At 42.7% G+C, this 20384-nt stretch overlaps 1 protein-coding gene across 1 annotated transcript; it reads left to right on the top strand.

The window, feature by feature from the left end:
• The first annotated feature begins 4173 nt into the window (after positions 1–4173).
• LOC310635774 (retinol dehydrogenase 16-like) lies at positions 4174–19220 on the top strand. The gene is made up of 5 exons (XM_083355035.1): positions 4174–4294; positions 7964–8297; positions 11937–12195; positions 17341–17504; positions 18282–19220. The coding sequence occupies exons 2-5, from the start codon at positions 7985–7987 to the stop codon at positions 18497–18499; spliced, it is 954 nt and encodes a 317-aa protein (XP_083211161.1). The 5' UTR covers positions 4174–4294; positions 7964–7984; the 3' UTR covers positions 18500–19220.
• The last annotated feature ends 1164 nt before the right edge of the window (positions 19221–20384 follow it).

Here is a 20384-nt window from a genome sequence, read left to right as displayed (position 1 = left end):
GACAGTCACTTGTCTGAGATGGTATAGGCCAGGGGTCGGCAACCCGAAAAAGGAAAAGAGCCACTGGGAACCGGTTCCATCACACACGCAAAAAAGTGGGAGCCGCATGCGTGCATCCATGCACGCGCATGCGCAAAAAAGTCTTGCGCATGTGCGAAACAGGTTTTTCTTGCGCATGCGCGGATGCCCCACAGTTGCCACCTTCCTGTGTGTGTGATGGAACCGGTTCCCAGTGGCAGCGGCGCTGCCGCCTTCGGCAGCCTGTAAACGTGCCGCGGCAGCTCTCCCAAAGAGAGGAGGGCGGCGGCCTGCAAACGGGCCGCGGCAGCTTTCCTCCTCTTTGGGGGAGCTGCCGTGGCATGTTTGCAGGCTGCCGAAGGCGGCAGCTCTGCAGGCGGGCCGCGGCAGCTGTTGCGGCCTATGGGCGTGACATTCGGCAGGGCCCCTCTTCGCAGTACGGCGCGAGGCCCTCACCCCCCACAGACACACCCTCCTCACCACGGGAGCCACCCCCACCATCCTCGCACACCACTAGCGCAGGCCTACCTCATCTTGGGGGCCTGCCCTCCACACACCGGCTGCATCCTCCGATCGACCGACGCCGCCAGGGAGACTGCCCGGTGTCGGGCTCGACATGCCCGACACCCGGTGAGGCCACGGAGGGACTCACCGGGCCCCGTGATGCAGTGGGCCGAGGAAGAGCACAGGGGTGGGGCAGGAGCGAGCATGCCTGTCCTGCTCCTTTTCTCTTCCAAGCGGCGCTGCTCAGCGGAGACGGTGACGACGACATCGGGGCTTGAGATCTCGCTTCCCCCCCTCTTCCTCCCTCTCTCGTGCTTTACATACACACACACACACACACACACACACACACAAAAGCACAGAGTTCCCCTTCCCCCTTGTACAAGAATGAAAGGCCCCCCGAAGGAAGCCCGGCCTCTTCACCGCACCGATCCGCTTAGGAGGTTTTTTCAAGCGGGAGACGGGCAGAGCAAGATAGCCGAAGAAGAGACTCCTCAGACGGCACCGTCTTTTTCTTCCCCTCCAGCTGCTGGCTCTGAGCCCCAGCTCGCGGGTCTGCCTGGTGGCTTTGCGCGAAGCTTGCCGGGGTCGTTTTGAAATTTACACGTGTCGTTCTCGGGGGGGAAAGGGGTACCCGACCTATTCCCCCCCATTGAACGAGCCAGGGGAGGGCAAGAGCCTCTGCGGGCAGGGAGGGAGGAGCGGCGAGAAAGGGACGTTTGGGTGTAAGCCGAGCAACCCCGAAAATCGGTTTGAGTAGAAAAGGAGGAGATTTGGCAGGGAGGGAAGTGAGGTTGGAAAAGCAGGCCGGGCAAAGGAAGGGAGTGGAGGCGGCAGCTTTGCAGATGGGCCGCGGCAGCTTTCGCAACAAGCGGGGCCGCTGCCCGTTCACGCGGAGGTACGGAGACCTGCCGACGCTTGGGGAGGTTTGGGGAGGTGCGCGCGCACCTCCCCAAACCTCCCCAAACGTCGGCAGGTTTGGGGAGGTGCGTGCGCACCTCTCGGAATGGGTAGCGGCCCCGCTTGTTCCGAAAGCAGACGGGTCTGCAAAGCAGACGGGTCTGCAAAGCTGCCGCTTTCGGCAGCTTTGCAGACGGGCCGCGGTAGCTTTCGCAACAAGCGGGGTCGCTGCCCATTCGCGCGGAGGTACGGAGACCTGCCGACGCTTGGGGAGGTTTGGGGAGGTGCGCGCGCACCTCCCCAAACCTCCCCAAACGTCGGCAGGTTTGGGGAGGTGCGCGCGTACCTCTCAGAATGTGTAGCGGCCCCGCTTGTTACGAAAGCTGCCGCGGCCTGTCTGCAAAGCTGCCGTGAATGCAGCAGGTCTCCGGACGAGACGGCGGCGGCTTTGGGAGGTGCGCGCGCACCTCCGCCCTTCGGAAAGGTGTGCACGCACCTCTCAGAACGGGCGGTGCCACTCTCCATTTGGAGAGGTGCGCGCGCACCACTGCCCGTTCAAAGAGGTGCGCGCGCACCGGGTGGCTAGGAGCCGCAGGAGACAGCTCAAAGAGCTGCATGCAGCTCCGGAGCCGCAGGTTGCCGACCCGTGGTATAGGCTCTCCTGCTCGAGCAGGGGGCTGGATTAGAAGATCTCCAAGGCCCCTTCCAATTCTATTCTATTCTACAGTTGCAAGAAAAAGTATGTGAACCCTTTGGGATTACGTGGAGTTTTGCATGAATTGGCCATAAAATGCACCAAACATTTGAACATAAGATGGAAAAATTCACAGTGCAGGGTGGAAAAAGTATGTGAACCCCTAGCCTAATGACTTCTCCAAGAGCTAATTGGAGCCAGGAGTGAGCCAACCTTGACTCCAACCAGTGTGATGATATTGGATGTGTTGCTGACAGCTGTCCTGCCCTTTAAAAACACACACCTGTTTTGGGTTTACTGGTCTCAAGAAGCACTGTCTGATGTGAACCATGCCTCGCAGAAAAGAGCTCTCAGAAGACCTACGATCAAGAATTGTTGACTTGCATGAAGCTGGAAAGGGTTACAAAAGTATCTCCAAAAGCCTTGATGTTCATGCGTCCACGGTAAGACAGACTGTCTACAAATGGAGAAAGTTTAGCACTGTTGCTACTCTCCCTAGGCGTGGTCGTCCTGTAAAAATGACTGCAAGAGCACAGTGCATAATGCTTAATGAGGTAAAGTAAAATCCTAGAGTGTCAGCTAAAGACCTACAGAAATCTCTGGCACATGCTAACATTTTTGTTGACACATCTACAATAAGGAAAACATTAAACAAGAATGGAGTACATGGGAGGACACCACGGAGGAAGCCATTGCTGTCCAAAAAAATATTGCAGCACGTTTGAAGTTTGCAAAAGAGCACCTGGATGTTCCACAGCACTACTGGCAAAATATACTGTGGACAGATGAAATCAAAATTGAGTTGTTTGGGAAAAACACACAACACTATGTGTGGAGAAAAAAAGGCACAGCACACCAACATCAAAACCTCATCCCCACTGTAAAACATGGCAGAGGGAGCATCATGGTTTGGGTCTGCTTTGCTGCCTCAGGGCCTGGACGGATTGTTGTCATTGATGGGAAAATGAATTCCAGAGTTTATCAGGACATTTTGCAGGAAAACGTGCGACCCTCTGTCCGCCAACTGAAGCTCTGCAGAGGATGGGTGATGCAACAGGACAATGACCCAAAGCATACAAGTAATTCAACAAAACAATGGCTTCAACAGAACAGAATGCGCCTTCAGAGTCCTGACCTCAACCCGATTGAAATGCTGTGGCATGACCTTAAGAGAATGATTCACACCAGACATCCCAAGAATATTGCTACACTGAAACAGTTTTGTGCAGAGGAGTGGTCCAAAATTACTCCGGATCGTTGTGCAGGTCTGATCTGCAACTACAGGAAACATTTGGTTGAGGTTATTGCTGCCAAAGGAGGGTCAACCAGTTATTAAGTCCAAAGGTTCACATACTTTTTCCACCCTGCACTGTGAATGTTTCCATCTTATGTTCAATTAAAACATGACAACAGCTAATGTTTGTGTAGTATTATTTTAAGCAGACTGTGTTTTTCTATTGTTGTGACTTACATGACGTTTAGAGCGCATTTTATGGCCAATTCATGCAAAACTCCACGTAATCCCAAAGGGTTCACATACTTTTTCTTGCAACTCTATTCTATTCTATTCTATTCTATTCTATTCTATTCTATTCTATTCTATTCTATTCCATTCTATTCTATTCTATTCTATTTCTGAGACTTAGCTTTCCTGACTTCGTCCTTGCAGATTCAGACTATACACTAGTATTCTGTTTTGGCTATATACCCCTCTTTCCATTTTATATTTATAAATTTATAAATATAAATTCCATCACATTTATAAATCGATGTAAAATATAAATTACAACTACCATTAAAATTATATAAAGTTTATATTCACGTAGCCCAGCCTTATCAAGACTCGATCATCTACATCTCTACTGTTACAGTTCTGCACAATGGCTTCATAGGTCTTGCGGTCACATTTTTGTTCTACCGTCTCTCCTCTTATCTAGTCTAATGAGTATGTTTTGCTTTTTTTTGAAAACTATTACGCAACGGATTAATCACAAGCGGGTACTGGCAGGATCCCCTGTCAGGTCTCTGCCCACTATTTCCAGTTGAGTGGGCGGGCACTGAGGGCAGTCAACACCTACTTTCACCATTTTTTTAAATGCAAATCGGCAAAACCAAATCAGACGATCGTGGTCCCTGAAACGTTTGCCGGAGCTTCGGCTAAGAGGGAACGTTTGAGAGGTATCTTCTTTTAGGAGGGGTGGGTGGGTGGGTGGTTTACGGTGATTTAAAACGGTGTGGTATTGTTGGGTGTATATCGGCTCCCCTCTTTTTTTAGCTAAGAAGAAATGGCGAAAAGAGCTCTCTGGTCGTAAAATTGAACCAGGCGGCTATTTTCAAAGTAGAGTAAAGTTGGTCTCTTTCGTCTCCCCGTCTCTCCCCGAAAACCATAATCCTGCTGCGGTTCGCTGAGCTCGCTGGAAAAGTGGGGAGAAGGATTATAGTTTTAAGTCATGCTTCAAGCCAGCGTTTTATTAATTTTTCAACTCTAATAAGTCGTCTGAAAGAGAAATCTTTTAGCGTCCAGGGTTTTGTTTTTATAAAAAAATTTTTTACTAGTTTTATATCCAGTCTTTCCTTCACCAGATTTCTTTCTCGTAGCCCAAAACTCCGTCTCAGCTGGGGAAAGATAAAACAGAAGTAGCGAGACCCACCATATGCCGCCTTGAACTCCCCTTGCTTTGGTTTTGTTCAAGGAGTGCTAGACCATCAAACTCGGTTGCAATTTGTTGTTTGCTTGTATTTTTAAATGCCGAGAGAATGAATCCGGGAATGTCTGTTGAATGTCCTACTGCTTGAAACCAGCCTTCAGTCATTTTTGGTGAGATTGAAGTTCAGTGCCTTGGGAGGGCATTCAGGTAGAAAAGGTTATGTTTATTTAATTTTAATTATGATCAAATCTTTGTTATTTTTGTAAATGGCTCAAGGTGGCAAACAAGCCTAATCCTATTTTGTTCCTATTTTCCTCACAACAACAACCCTGTGAGGTGGGTTGGGCTGAAAAAGAATGAGTGGCTCAAAATAGCCCAGCCAACTTTCATGCCTTCAAGTGGGATTAGAACTCACCCATCTCCTTAACCTGGTCCCGTAACCATTACCAAGGCTAGGCAATCTTGGCTCGTGGACTCGTGGACTTCAACTCCCTGGCTCAGGAATTCTGGGAGTTGAAGTCCACGAGTCATAAAAGAACCAAGGTTGCCTACCCCTGCATTAGACCATACTGATTCCCATATCAATCTGATTCTGAGATTATTAACCCAGTCAGTGACTTTCAGACCCTGCGATGCTTTGAATTGGTAGAGTAATTAAAAGCACCAGGCTAAAAAATGAGAGACTGTGAGTTCTAGTCCCACCTTAGTCCCGAAGCTCACTCAGTGCCCTTGGGACTTTCTTTCTCAGCCCTGTGAAAGAGGCAAGGGCAATTCACTTCTGGAAATCTTGCCAAGAAAACTGCAGTTTTTCTTGTTCAGGCGGTTGCCATGAGTCTCAACTGCCTCAACAACAACAACAACAACAATAATTCAAAAACAAACAACTGATTACCAGCTGTCCTATTTAAGCAGTTAGACATAGGCAGGAAAATGTATCCCTTTGTAGAGCAACATTTGCAGCTTCCTTGCTCAGTGAATTGAGATATTGTGTTGAAAATGGCTATACATCTTGTAGTGTAGGCTTTGGCCACCTGCACTGGTGGGAAGCCCAGGTTTAAATCTATTGGTCACCATTCACCGGGGCAGGTATAAGAGACGCCAGGTAACCCCTTTGCTCCAGCTTCATTTCTGACTCAATAAAGAAATACTACCCAGCTCAAGTGTCCGTCTCTCCGTTCAACCACGCAACATTGCACATCTGGTGCTGTGGTTTGCAAAAAGTATCACTGTTTTCTCAGGGTTTCAAAGGGAATAAAACAAGACAAAGTTACATGATCATAGCTGACCCATTTACAAATGAATGGTGGAGCTCAGCTAGCATGCGGAAATACAAACGTAATTGTGCCCTTGGAGAGAAAAGGGTGATTAACTCCTGCTCCAATGTTTGTCATTCAATGGCTGTTGTTATATGGTAGATTTATACCGAATGCCAGACAAGATGATTAAATGACAGCTGTCTCTTGGTTTGGACAGCAATGTAGGCACTTGATAGCCATAACAAGAAAGATTTTCTAAGGCTATGCTTTTATTAATGCTATATTTACCATATTATATATACCAGAAAGAGGGACGCGGTGGCTCAGTGGGTTAGGATGCTGAGCTTGTCGATCGGAAGGTCGGCAGTTTGGCGGGTCGAATCCCGAGTGCCGCGTAACAGAGTGAGCGCCTGTTACTCGGCCCAGCTTCTGCCAACCTAGCAGTTCGAAAGCACGTAAAAATGCAAGTAGAAAAATAGGGACCACTCCAGTGGGAAGGTAACAGGGTTCCGTGCGCCTTTGGCGTCCAGTCATGCCGGCCACATGACCACGGAGACATCCTCGGACAAGCGCTGGCTCTTCGGCTTTGAAACGGAGATGAGCACCGGCCCCTAGAGTCGGAAACGACTAGCACGCATGTGCGGGGGAACCTTTACCTTTACCTTATATACCAGAAAACCAGAGCTGGACCTCAGTCACCTTTCTCTGCCTCATGGATTTTTTTAAATAAGATTTTTATTGATTTTTTTCATACATTCAATAGTATTTGTTCAACAAAAGTGTTGTCTGAGTTTTACATTCACTAATACAGATTTAATTCCTAATCCTTTATTCTTTCATCTAGTCTAGCCATTGATAAAATACATCCCAAGTTTGATAATATTCTGTTTCTTCTTTTTCTTTCAACCTCAAAGTCAATCTATCCATCTCCGCACATTCTAGTATTTTTAAAAATTATTTCCTCATCTGATGGTATTTCTTCATTTTTCCAATATTGTGCGAATATAATTCTTGCCGCTCTTGTTACATGTAAAATTAAATATATGCTTTGTTCATCAGTCTTTTCTGGCATTATACCTAATTAAAAAAAACGTTCAGGTTTAACATCTACATGTTTTCCCAACATCTTTTCTATAGCCACGTATGTATTTTTTCCCCAATAACTCTTTGCTTTGGCACATGTCCACCAAACATGGTAATAAGAACCTGGCTTGTGTTCACACTTCCATCATCTATCTGACATGTTTTTTAAACATTTTTGCAAATCTTGCTGATGGTATTCCACAGAGCAGCCACAGAGATAAAGTGGTGGTGATGGCGCTGTGTGTGTGAGTGCGCGTGTGAAAGAGAAGAGATTCATGCATAATCTCAAGGGTTTTTTTTAAAGTAAGAAACAAATATAATAGCATTCTTTTGGAGTCTTTACCATACTCTATAAACAGAATGCAATGTAATTCAGCAAGGAAGGAGTCCCTTGCTAAAGTCCACTTTGTTTATTCCTGGCCAAATGTCACCTTTCAGCTGGGGATTTTGAAATCACAGCTCACCCTCTTTGCAGCTCTTGCATGCAAGGTCAGATTGGCAATGGCATTTAATTAATTAATTATATTTATTTGCCTCCCATCTCGTATCCAACGACTCTGGGCAGCTTACAGTATAGCAACATTGAAAACATTAAAAATCATTCATTATAAAAACACAGCAGGTTAAAAACTGCTTTCGTTAACAAATAACGATGCTAAGTCATCATTGTTCAGGTGCTTGGATTGTGGTAGTGTGGGAACTCTTGGCCACTGTGGTTTGTAAAACCTGGGTCATAAGACAGCGTGCGTGAATCCAAGCACTTGTGGTTTATTCAATAAATAATTGTTTATTGATTATTTTCGTCTCTTCTCCCTCCACTTGGTTGGTAATCAAACATCAGCAATGTTCTTCTTTTCCAGCCACAGAAGTATTGAAAGACCATGTGGTTTTATGTGGTGGCCTTGCTGGCGTCCTATCTCCTGTTCCGTTGGTATCGTGAAAAACAGATTTTGCCAAACCTGACAGAGAAATATGTCTTCATAACTGGTTGTGACTCCGGATTTGGCAATCTCCTGGCTCGACAGTTGGATGCGAAAGGTCTTCGGGTCTTGGCAGGTTGTTTGACCCAGCAGGCTGCAGAGAAGCTGAAAGAAGCCACGTCAGAGCGGTTGCAGACCACCCTCATAGATGTCAGCAGCACGGAAAGTTTGGACAAAGCAACGGAATGGGTGAAAAGCCAAGTGGGAGACAAAGGTTGGCACAGAAGTCAGGCACTCTTGGGTTTTCTTTAGGGTTTGAATAAAATAGAATAATAAACGTATTTATTCTACTTGTGTAAATTTGGGTGAATTTACAGAAGGGATAGCCCCACTTTTTTTTTTATCACTACAGACCTCTGAAACTGATAAATAAAAAAAAAAGTTACTAAGCAGGAGATTTTGACTCTAGCTTCTCTAGGTTTGAAGTCCATTTTCTTTATCGCTGTACATATTAGGCCATGTGACTGTTGAGCAACCCTTTTCTTTCAATGAAAAATGTTCCTTGCTATGTATCGGAGGCAAAAGTTACTAAACTGGACTGAACTGTTGCGCTATTGCCCTGCAGATGTTTTAGACCGCAACTCCCATCAGCCTGAGCACAGACGATGGCAAACAATTGCAGGAGTTGTCCATAACCCCTGCAAGGTTGCTTGCCCTGCACTACATACAGTTTTGTTCTTGCTCATTGTGTCTTCTGAGGCTGCTACCGAACTCTCCTCACAAGGGGTTTCAGAAAATGGTGCCCATTGCCATTGGCTTGGTAATAAAGATGCAAATGGCTGACCACAGGGTGAATCAGGTTGTGGTGGCCATCTAGATGTTGTGTAAGTTCTATGCAGCCCCAGCCAACACAGCCATGTGTTAGCAACAACAGGAAAGCCCAATTTTCCTGCCCCACTAATCTTGAAATGTAGTACACAGGTCCCATAAGATTAGCCTTCACTTTTATTAACATTTGCTGGCTTTAATATTAAATGCAATCCGCATTTACAGTCTGGATTTATGGTAATTTTATGACAGTTAATTGTTATGCTATATGTTATGTGTGATATTGTTATTATGTTATAGCAGGGTCTTCAAAATTGGCCCTTTTTTGACTTGTGGACAGCATGCCTGGCTGAGGAATTCTGGGAGTTGAAGTCCACAAGTCATAAAAGGGCCAAGTTTGAAGTCCCCTGTGTTATAGTGATTGGGGCTTCCAACTTCAAAAATCATCCATAGAAATGCATTAAAATAAGGTAATTGGCTTTTGATACGGCCAGCTTTGTTTTATCTAGAAAACAATATACCAACTTAAATACTGAAGTGGTTTTGCTTGCCCATCCAGATTCAATGCTAGCTGCTTATCCATTTTATTATCAGTAGTCTTTGTTTAGCAATTGCCTTGGCAGTTAGGATGATGATGAAAAAGCAATTTTGCAGCCAGTGCCTTTATTTGCAATTTTCACAGGTTTGTAAAGCAGAGGAAAGTTGAAGTAAGAACAGGGTCTCACTTAATGACTGCTTCACCTAACAACCATTTTGTCAGTTTCATTTTTTTTCAAGTTTTCGTCCTGCCTTTATTAGTTTTTTATAAATGACTGAAGACAGTGAACATACTGTACCTAATATTCCTTCCTCTTCCTCTTTTCCCCCACAACAACCCTGTGAGATGAATTGACCTCAGAGAAGCTGAACTCACATCTTCTGGTTTCTAACATGGTGTCGTAACCACTAGACCAGATTTACAGCAAATCATTCTCACTAAACAAGGATTAACTGCACTATTACTTCTTTCAGCAGCTGTGGATGATTGTCATGCCAGGCATATATCAGATTGATTAATTTCACAATATTTGGAGGCTGTCCCAATTTTTATGGACTTGCAAGAGGTGACTTCTAACATTACCTTCATTAGAAGGTTGCTGTAACAGAATTGAAAGCACATTTCCTCTCCTTGCCTTTACTTTCTAGGGCAGAGGTCCCCAACCTTTTGGGCATCAGGGACCAATTCCGTGGAGAGAGCTTTTTCTACGGACCAGATGGGGTGTGGTTTTGTGTGCTGCCTGCATCCTGTGGATGGGGCTTTTTCTTGTTTGTGCGGACCGGTTGCTGGCATGCCGCGGCCTGGTACTGGTCCACGGCCCTGGGATTGGGGACCCCTTTTTCTAGGGGATTCAAGACAGTCTCTTCTAAGACATTTTTCCACATCTCCAGTCCTTCTGTGGACGGAGATGTCTCTTATCTGACCGTTTTCCTGGCAGCAGTCTTCCTCCTCCTGTCTCCCAAGGATATTCCCACAGACGATTCCCACAAATAAGACTTATGAAAAATGACCACAAGTACCGGGAAGTTTTTATTAGTAGCTATCAAATGCCAAGGCAAATAAAAACATGTCCATCGCATTTAAGTTGGTTGCTGCATGAAATCAGCAACCAACTTGCTGATCAGATTAAGAGTAAGGTTAAGAGTAGGAAAGCCTAGCTTCCAGATTATTCTCATTTTGTGACTTTGGGCCAGTCACTCTCCTCTAATCTTTTTCGAGGATTATTCTTGTAGGGAAAAGGAAAGAGAACTCTGAGTACCCCAGTGTGAGTCACAAAACAGGCTTTAATGTGAACATTGCACATTAGAAGGAAAATGAATGGCCTTTCTAAGCAAACAAAACTCTAAAAGAAGTGACCAAGATGAATATTGCAATGTGTCTTATTGTTTACTAAGGAGATGTGCCAAAAATATGTAACCTTTCCAGGTCTGTAAATTGAGATTAGGCTTCCATAAATCCTAGCTGTTGAGAGCTAAATTGGACCCTGCATACCTTAGCTCAGTTTATTTCTCTGTGTCATATGTGTGTGCATATGTGGGTATGTGCAAAATGTTTTTTTTTCCTTGAATGCAACAAAATTTCATTTTAAAGTAAGCTGATTAGTGCAGAGTTCCCCAACATTTCTGGCTTTGTGGACCAGCGGGAGTAGGAGGGGATGGTTTGCGCAAGTGGCTGGTAAGCATCTGCACACAGCTCCATTTGCGCAAGTGGCATGTACGCACACCTGCCATTCACACAAATGGAGCGAGTCCGCATGCTCTCACCCACTGTTTATGCAAGTGAGAATGTGCGTGCGCATGCAAACTCACCAACTATTTCCATGGCCTAGTTGCAAACCGCTCATGGCCCACTAATGGACCCCTGGATTAGTGTACATTTAAAGTGACAATAAAGATTCTATTTCTATTATTTATTTCTATTCTACCCTACCCTACCCTATTAATATTGTATTGTATTGTATTATTAGTATTGTATTATCATTTACATTAACATCTATTAGCCTGGGCCTCTCTGTTCCTCACCCTACAGCTTAACAGTTGACCCCTGAGATAATATCTGTTAGGTTTGTTTGTGCTGTCTTTTTTCTCCTTACTTTTATAAACATTCAGTGAGTTTTACGTTTGATGTAACAAAGCAGAGGATGTTGAAGGACAGAAATATTTATCAGTTACTTAATTTTGTTCTGTTTTCAGGGAATACAGTTGGGTTATCTTAGGTCAGTGGCCCCCAATATTTTGGGCACCAGGGACCGCTTCCGTGGAGAGAGGTTTTTCTGCCGACCGGAGTGGGCACGGTTTCGCATGCTGCTTGCATTCCGCAGATGGGGCTTTGCTGGTTTGCGCAGACCAGTTTCTGGCATTCCACGGACCATTGCTGGTCAATGGACCAGGGGACTCTGTCTTAGATAATCTCTAAGCTGTCTTCTTCACATGTTTAAAGAACAAGATTTGCGTGCCTAATGTATAACAAGAGAGGGTATTCCAGAGGGATGCTGTAGAGGCCTTTTATCACTTAGTTGATGTCTCTTGTTTTTCTTTTTCTTATTAGGACTTTGGGGATTGGTAAACAACGCCGGTGTTTCTATCCCGACAGGCCCAAATGAGTGGCTAACCAAGGAGGATTTCAAGAAAATCTTAGATATCAATCTACTTGGTTTGATTGATGTGACCGTACACATGATACCATTACTGAGAAAAGCCAAGGGACGTATTGTCAACATTGCCAGCATAATGGGTCGATTAAGTGTGTTTGGTGGAGCCTACTGTCCTTCAAAATATGGGGTGGAATCTTTCTCTGATAGCCTCAGGTAAGTGCTGTTTTCTGTTAATCGTATTGGTAAAAATTCAAATGTTTCTGGGACGTTGGGGTACATTCTTTCATAAAACAGGGTATTTCAGAATATAAAAACTAGTGTCACAGTAATAATTACAGTATTAGTCTACAGAAGTGTCACAGGATACAACACTAGCGTAACTGCAGACTGATCAACCTTCTCATATGGCACCAAAGTTAAATACAGTATCTTTAAATATCGTACTTTTATAAGTACCAACATTTCAAAATGCTGAGCAAATTTTTACGTTCTAATCAGGGATTTTGACTCCCCCCCCAAATGCATCATTCATGACCCAATTGTTTTATTTTTTAAAAAAAAGTTAACAGTGAGAAATAAGTTGGTACATAAAAAGATGATTGATCAGTACCAATTAACAGGGAAGTTTTACCATCACCATGTTGAAATTCCTCTGCTGAAAGTAACAGAGAATGTCTCGTTAAACTGAACTAAACCTTTGCAAATGGAAGGGGACTGATTTGTGAGTAAAACTGAGCGAGCTCTCCTTTAAAAGAGCTGATGGTTAGATCCAGGTGTATGAGAGAGACATAACATACATGTAAAACATCAGTGTAAATCTTACTGGTTAAAAAGCAAAGTGGAATACATGTGGACCTTGACTTATGATCTGTCGCTTACTACCTCTTAAAAATTATGGCAGACCTTTCCAAGGCTACTTACAACCTGGATTTGAAGTTCTGATGGTGCGCGTGCACACACATACACACACACACACACACATGTCACATAATTGCATTTTAGGTACTCAGCCACTGGCTCACATTTATACCTGATTCCACTGCAATTTGTGACTTTTTTGCTGGAAAGCCATATTTACTTCTGGTTTCTGGCAAAAATACCCATTGCAGACAATGGATTCACTGAACAAATGGTGTGTTCCCGAAGTAACTATGGTGATTCACTTAATGCCCACGACAAAAAAAGGTTATAAAATCGGGTTCACTCATGTGGTGTCCTGCTTAACGACCAACACAAGTTACAACTGTAATCTCAGACTCAATTATGGTTGTATGTCGAGCACTACCTGTACCTGCAGGTAAAACTTTATTAAATATACACCAGTGCATACATTCTGAAAAATGAAGTTCACATAGCATCATAAATGTCAATTTCTCCCAAAGTTGTTACAGTGCCAACAACTTATTCCCATTGAAACAAATGTTTGTCACCCATTTGCATCCAAAATATAGAAATATTTCACACAGAATACCCTGCTTTTCCATCCAGCTTTCCACCTGCTTCAAGCACATGCTTTTCTGAAATCAAGCAATTCCCCAGCATAGGTGGGTTTTGATCTGCAAAACCATATTTGTAGTATTTGCAATCCTGTCTGCTCTAGTCATTATAAAATGCCACAATAAAATGCCTTGTGTTAGAAGCCAAGATAGGATCTGCTCTCTGGAGTGCTTAAGTGATTAGCAACTGTTTTGCTTGTCATAACTATAGCAGGCCAGATTTTTTTTGCCATTGTTAAAAATGCAATTGGAGGGTTATGTTTAAAAAAATATGACCCCTTTCATCAAAGGGCCCTGACATGACATTACAAACCTACAGCGATTGAGTTCATGCCTCACACTGAATTTCAAACAAAACACCTTATGGTTAGCACATTGTGAATCAGTGATTTTCAAACTTGGCCCCTTTTATGAATGGTGGACTTCAACTCCCAGAATTCCTCAGCCAGGCATATGTCTGTCTGTCTGACTGTCTGTCTGTCTATCGATCGATCTGATCTGATCTGATCTGATCTAATCTAATCTAATCTAATCTATATTGTATGTTGCTATCTCTCCAAAGATGGGTTTAGGTAATTTACAGATATTGAATGAAATGAGTGTAAAACATTAAAACAATAGAGATCTTAGTTATATTTCAAGTGAAATAAAATTTCAGTCAAAATAAAACTAAGCAGGATGGAGAGGGAGGGAGCAAAGTGCACACAGGGAGGGGGTGTAGTGTTGTCTATATCCCATTAGACACCTCCAACTTGCCACACTCCCATTGGGGCCCCATTCTAATTAGAATAGCCACATCTTCAAGGACTCTCAGAAGGACCAAAAGGGTGGGAAGCAGCTGGTCTCAGTGGGCATGATGTTCTAGGAGGCAGGAGCCATGGCAGAAAAGGCTCTTCTGGAATCTGCCAGCCAAAATTCCTTGGCTGATGGAGCCCACAGCATGCTCCTTCTGTCGGCACAGCTGGAGCAGGCTAATGCCATTGGGGTGAGCCAGTTTCTCAAGATAGCTTGGACCCATGGCACGAAGGGCTTTAAAGGCTATAACCAACCCCTCGAATTGGATGTGGAAGCAAACTTGCAACCGGTGCATCTCGTGGAACAGCAGTGTAACGTGGGCCATGCCTGTGCAGCGATGTTCTGCACCAGCTGAATTTTCTGGATACTCTTTTAAGGGTAGTTCTACACAGAGTTCATTGCAGCAGTCCAAGTGTGAGAGGGCTTGCGAGACTGAACAGAGGAGCTCCAGAGCCAGGAAAGGGCACAACTGGCACACAACATGAAATTGCGCAGAGGCTGCCCTAGTCACAAAAGGCCACCTACTCAATAGTTTTGAGCCATAAAGCCCACCATGGCATAGGGCCTAGTTATTCAAGTGACCACCTGTCCCTGGTTGTTTCTGCCCATCTGGTGAGATTGGTGTGGATGCCATTAATCTAGCAGTGTCATATTGCAGGAAGCATGCCTTCTTTGCATGCCTGCAATTTTCTTAAACAATCTGCTCTTTCACAATGGGCCATGCCTCCCCTCTGTAATTATATTCCCCTAGAGATTTAGGAGGTTCTCACTGGGTGATGTTCAAGAAGTTATTAAAGACCTGGCTGCCCTCCTAGAGTGTGGGGCAAACTGAAAGTTGAGCCCCTTATTCATTGAGGTTTTGGCTTTTATGTTATTTTTGGAGAGCTCACGATTTTTTTCTTTTGTAATTTTTAAAAACATTTTAATTGTAAACTATTCAGAGATGTGAGTCAGGCAGCCTATAAATAAGATAAAAATAGCATTTTTTTTAAAAAACAATGGGCCATCTCTTCTTACTTTACTATACATAGTAAGTACACATACCCATGCACACACACAAAAAGACAATACTTAAATACATCATTCCCACTCCAATTTTACATTTTTATGCATTATATCCAATTCTCACTTCCATATAATAGATTTGACAGAAGAATAGTAAATATCCTATCAAGGCACATAAATTAATTGACAAAGTCTAGTTTCTTTCTGTGTAGATATAACTTTCATTTCCCCCATCAAACCTAACTTTTGTCACTCAGTTTTCAGATTTGTATTTGTTCCATCTTATCCTTTCGTCGCCTACTTCCACAACATTTTTTTTATATCTATCATAATCATTCTGCAGTTTCTCTATCTCTTTTATCCTGGACCATTCCTAACTCCTATATTATATTCTTTACAATCCCCCCCACCTTTTTTTCAAAACACATTGTCACATTTTTTTTCTCTCCCTCATTTTTCCCCCCATCCCTCATTCACAATTTTTTTTTGTTTCATCATTTCACCAAGCATCCTTATTTAGACTTCCCATTCATGTAACACCACATACAGGTCGTCCTCGACATATGACCACAATTGAGCCCAAATTTCTGTTGTTAAGACATTTGTTAAGTGGGTTTTCACCCATTTTACGACCTTTCTTGCCATAGTTGTTAAGTGAATCACTGCAGTTGATAAGTTAGTAACCTGGTTGTTAAGTGAATCTGGCTTCACCATTGACTTTGACAGCAACCGTCATAAATAAGAGTCCTTTGCCAAGTGTCTGAATTTTGATTACATGATCGTGGGAGTTCTTCAAAGGTCTTTAACTGTGAAAGATGGTCATAAGTCACTTTTTTTTAGTGCTGTTTGAACTTTGAACAGTCACTAAATGAACTGTTGTAAGTCGAGGACTACCTGTAGGTCTGTAACACAGAACAGAATTCTTTTTTACTTTCAAGTAAAAAGAATTCTATTCTGTGCTATAGAAGTGTAGTGTATAGAAGTCAGAGTAAAATAACATTATTTTCCATGCTTTCTTTTGGGAGATTACTCCTAGAATTAATACTTTTTCATACAGATAGGGACGCAGTGGCTCAGTGGGTTAGGACGCTGAGCTTGTCGATCAGAAGGTCGGCAGTTTGGCGGATCGAATCCCGGGTGCCGTGTAGCAGAGTGAGCACCTGTTACTTGTCCCAGCTTCTGCCAAGCTATTCTCCAAAGCACCTGAAAGCAGGACAAGAAGCAACGGATGGAAACTAGTCAAGGAGAGAAGCAACCTAGAACTAAGGAGAAACTTCCTGACAGTTAGAACAGTTAACCAGTGGAACAACCTGCCTCCAGAGGTGGTGAATGCTCCAACACTGGAGGTTTTTAAGAAGAGACTGGCCAGCCATTTGTCTGAAATGGTATAGGGTTTCCTGCCTGAGCAGGGGGTTGGACTAGATGACCTCCAAGGTCCCTTCCATCATCATCATCATCATCTTCTTCTTCTTCTTCTTCTTCTTCTTCTTCTTCTTCTTCTTCTTCTTCTTCTTCTTCTTCTTCTTCTTCTTCTTCTTCTTCTTCTTCTTCTTTTTTTTCTTTTTCTTTTTCTTTTTCTTTTTCTTCTTCTTCTTCTTCTTCTTCTTCTTCTTCTTCTTCTTCTTATTATTATTATTATTATTATTATTATTATTATTCTAGCAGTTCGAAAGCACGTAAAAATGCAAGTAGAAAAATAGGGACCACTACGGTGGGAAGGTAACAGCGTTCCGTGCGCCTTTGGCGTCTAGTCATGCCGGCCACATGACCACGGAGACATCCTCGGACAAGCGCTGGCTCTTTGGCTTTGAAACGGAGATGAGCACCGGCCCCTAGAGTTGGAAATGACTAGCACGCATGTGCGGGGGAACCTTTACCTTTTACCTTTACCATACAGAATACAGAATTTGTACTTTCTCATTTTGTATTTTTCTCCTTCCATGTTCATTTCCTCTCAGTGCTTTCCTTTTGTCCCTGCTCCTGCATTTTTTTAAGATGTCACATCCATAATTGTCTTTCAGGATCTGAGGTAGATAATATTAATTTCTCCCCCCCTCCCCAGGATTGAACTCTCCCCCTTTGGAGTGAAAGTCTGCATAATAGAGCCAGGTTACTTCAAAACTTCAATCACCAATGAAAAAATCTTGCACGAGAATTTCAGGAACATCTGGGAGCGCCTTCCCAAAGAAACCAAGGAAGCGTATGGAGAGCGTTATTTTAACTCAAGTGAGTGTGATTCTCCTATTTTCTCAAAAACCTGATGTCAAACAGTACAGAGTCCGGGACTTCTAGTTCAACTGCAGGGAGCTGACCGTCTTTCTTAACAGATGGGCAGTCGGACCCTGTGGTTGTTAACTTGAATGCTTGGTTTGCTTCTCCCTTAAATGGGACTTTAATTCAAGGAGGCCTGTCAAAGAAATTTAAGAAACCTATTTCCTTATCTAGGAAATAAAATATAATTCTATTAGATGATATCTGCCTTGCTTCTGTCTCATGAGTCAAAAATTAGACCCAGTTTTGGCATGCTTGATTTTTGTTTTCTAATAACTAACTTATATGAACTATCCTAGTTTTCTGAACTGTCCTAGCTTTCTTTGGGAACTCCTGGGGGTTGCTAAGCTTCTGGGTGGATGATGTATGCCTGGGTGGGAGTTACTTAGAACCTCCCCTTTTAATTGGATGAAAGAGATTATTAACCTTCTGAGCCACATAGTTACAGAAAGTCTTCTACATATTCTAATTATGCTGTTACCCTGAGCGTTATTTCTGGCTGGATGCATTCTTACCACATTGACTATTTTATAAACGAAACCCACAATTCTCTGGATGTTAACTCCAGGCTCCTAAATTTCTAACGAGCAAAAGGTATCGTTGCAAAGAATAGGTATGGTCTGGGCCATTTGTATACAAGATAGTTAAATGAGAGGTTAGGATGGTTCTAATTTATATGTTGTGAAGGACTAGTGTATTCTTATTTCATTTTTTCCCCTTCTCTTTCTGTAGTGATCAAAGGAACTAGTAAGTTGCAAGCCAACTGCAGTTCTAAACTTTATCTGGTTACCAACTGCATGGAACATGCATTGACTGCTGTGAATCCTCGCTTCCGCTACTCAGTTGGTTGGGATGCAAAACTCTTTTACCTCCCTGTAAGCTACCTGCCAACGAGGCTAACAGATCAACTGTTTTTGTGGTCTTATCCTCAACCAGAACAGAGCTCTTAAGGTGGAGATATTACAAGGGGAAAGTTTGACACTGATGGATTGGGTTTGAAAATTTATTGTTTTTTGAATCTTTCATTCTTGGGTGGATTTTTATATGCTCCTTTTTTATTATACAATGCTTGTTTCCAGAATATATCCTAAATTATCTTTCATCAGGTCAGGGCAGTTTCCTTGTTACTTAGTTATGTGTGGGTACGTGTATTCCCACCCTCCACCTGTTCTATCTGTTATAGAAGTGATGATCATCTAGGTTTTGACTCTAAAGTATTATCAGGGGGAAAGCATGCAACATTTTCCTAAATCAAATAGGACCATTGATCTGTCCAACTTAGTAGGTTACCTTGGATCTTTGAGGTCCTGATAACTGGAAGCTTGTACCTCCAAATGTCTGTTCACTAAGCTATAGTTGGGAACTGCCATAGCTGTGCAAAAATAGAGTATAGATCCCATTGTTCAGGATGGCTTCAGACTGGAGAGGATTCCAGGCAGATTATTCCATTAGTCTGTAAGCAGATGGTCCTCCTGACTGCGTTCTGTTAATTGGAGAACTACTTGCTCTGAGAATATTTCAGGCACACTTGGGAAATTCTTACACTTTTGCACATTTTTTAAAAAAAATATTTTTAAATTATTTTTCCAATATTACAATTAACATATTTGAAAAGCAATGTGGCGGCTGAGCACAACAATTCCATCACATTTAAGTGTCATCAATATAAATCTCAAAATATTACAACAACCATTTCCCTCTCCTTCCCCCTTTATTTACACTGTCTCATATTCAAGCCAAGACTGCTCCCATTCTATCGATCAAACAGCAAACAGCTTTCTAATATTCATCAATAATGCAAACTAGTCAAGGAGAGAAGCAACCTAGAACTAAGGAGAAACTTCCTGACAGTTAGAACAATTAACCAGTGGAACAACCTGCCTCCAGAAGCAGTGAATGCTCCAACACTGGAGGTTTTTAAGAAGAGACTGGACAGCCATTTGCCTGAAATGGTATAAGGTTTCCTGCCTGAGCAGGGGGTTGGACTAGATGGCCTCCAAGGTCCCTTCCAACTTATTATTATTATTATAATCTTCAATTCATGTATATGTTAATTAATTTAACATTTCATCTTTTAAACAATCAATGACCTAATAGTTTTTCTTAATTTTGGTTTTCCATTAAGTATTTTCAAATTAACATTTATTCTTCATCATTTCCAAGTTCCAAATGACCCCAATTTCTATCACATTTCCCCCACAATTTGTAGTTCTGAATACACTTATCTATACAGACTTCTCACCGTCTAATCAACCCATTAATAATACAGATGATATTCTTATTTTCTAGTAATTCTCAGCTTTCTTAAAATCTCCAATTTAATAGCAAAAATTACTTCTTTTTTTCCCCCACCCTTATTTCATCGCAATATTTTATATTCAATATCTTTTGCACATTTTTTACTCACTTGGTTTTCTACTACAGGGTCATTCCCAGACACTTCATCATAATTTGGTCTGCCGGCGCCCTTGTGAAGGCCAACTTTACTATTTGTTGCTTAGCCTATTAGCAGCTCTTTCAGAGTTACTTTTTAATGCCGATCACCTAACCAAATTAATCTTGTTTGAGCAATTTCATAATCTGCCTTTTGTCTATACTGTTTGAATCACAATATTAACAATTTATGTTTTAGCTTCATGTTTAAATGATCGGGTTTTTTTAAAAAAAAAAACTGGTAACTTCTCATCATGGAATAAAACAGAATAATTAAATTGATGCAGCACATATGAACCTCTCTTCCTTTGAAACTGAAGCAATCTGATAACTTTAAAAATTATAATGATCCAGGGGGGAAAAAGCAGGGGAGGAAAATACAGAGCTGTTTTTAAAGCCATG

This window comes from Vipera ursinii (assembly GCF_947247035.1).
Source record: "Vipera ursinii genome assembly, chromosome: 2".
Classification (NCBI taxonomy): Eukaryota; Metazoa; Chordata; class Lepidosauria; order Squamata; family Viperidae; genus Vipera; species Vipera ursinii.
This window is presented reverse-complemented; position numbering and strand designations above follow the sequence as displayed.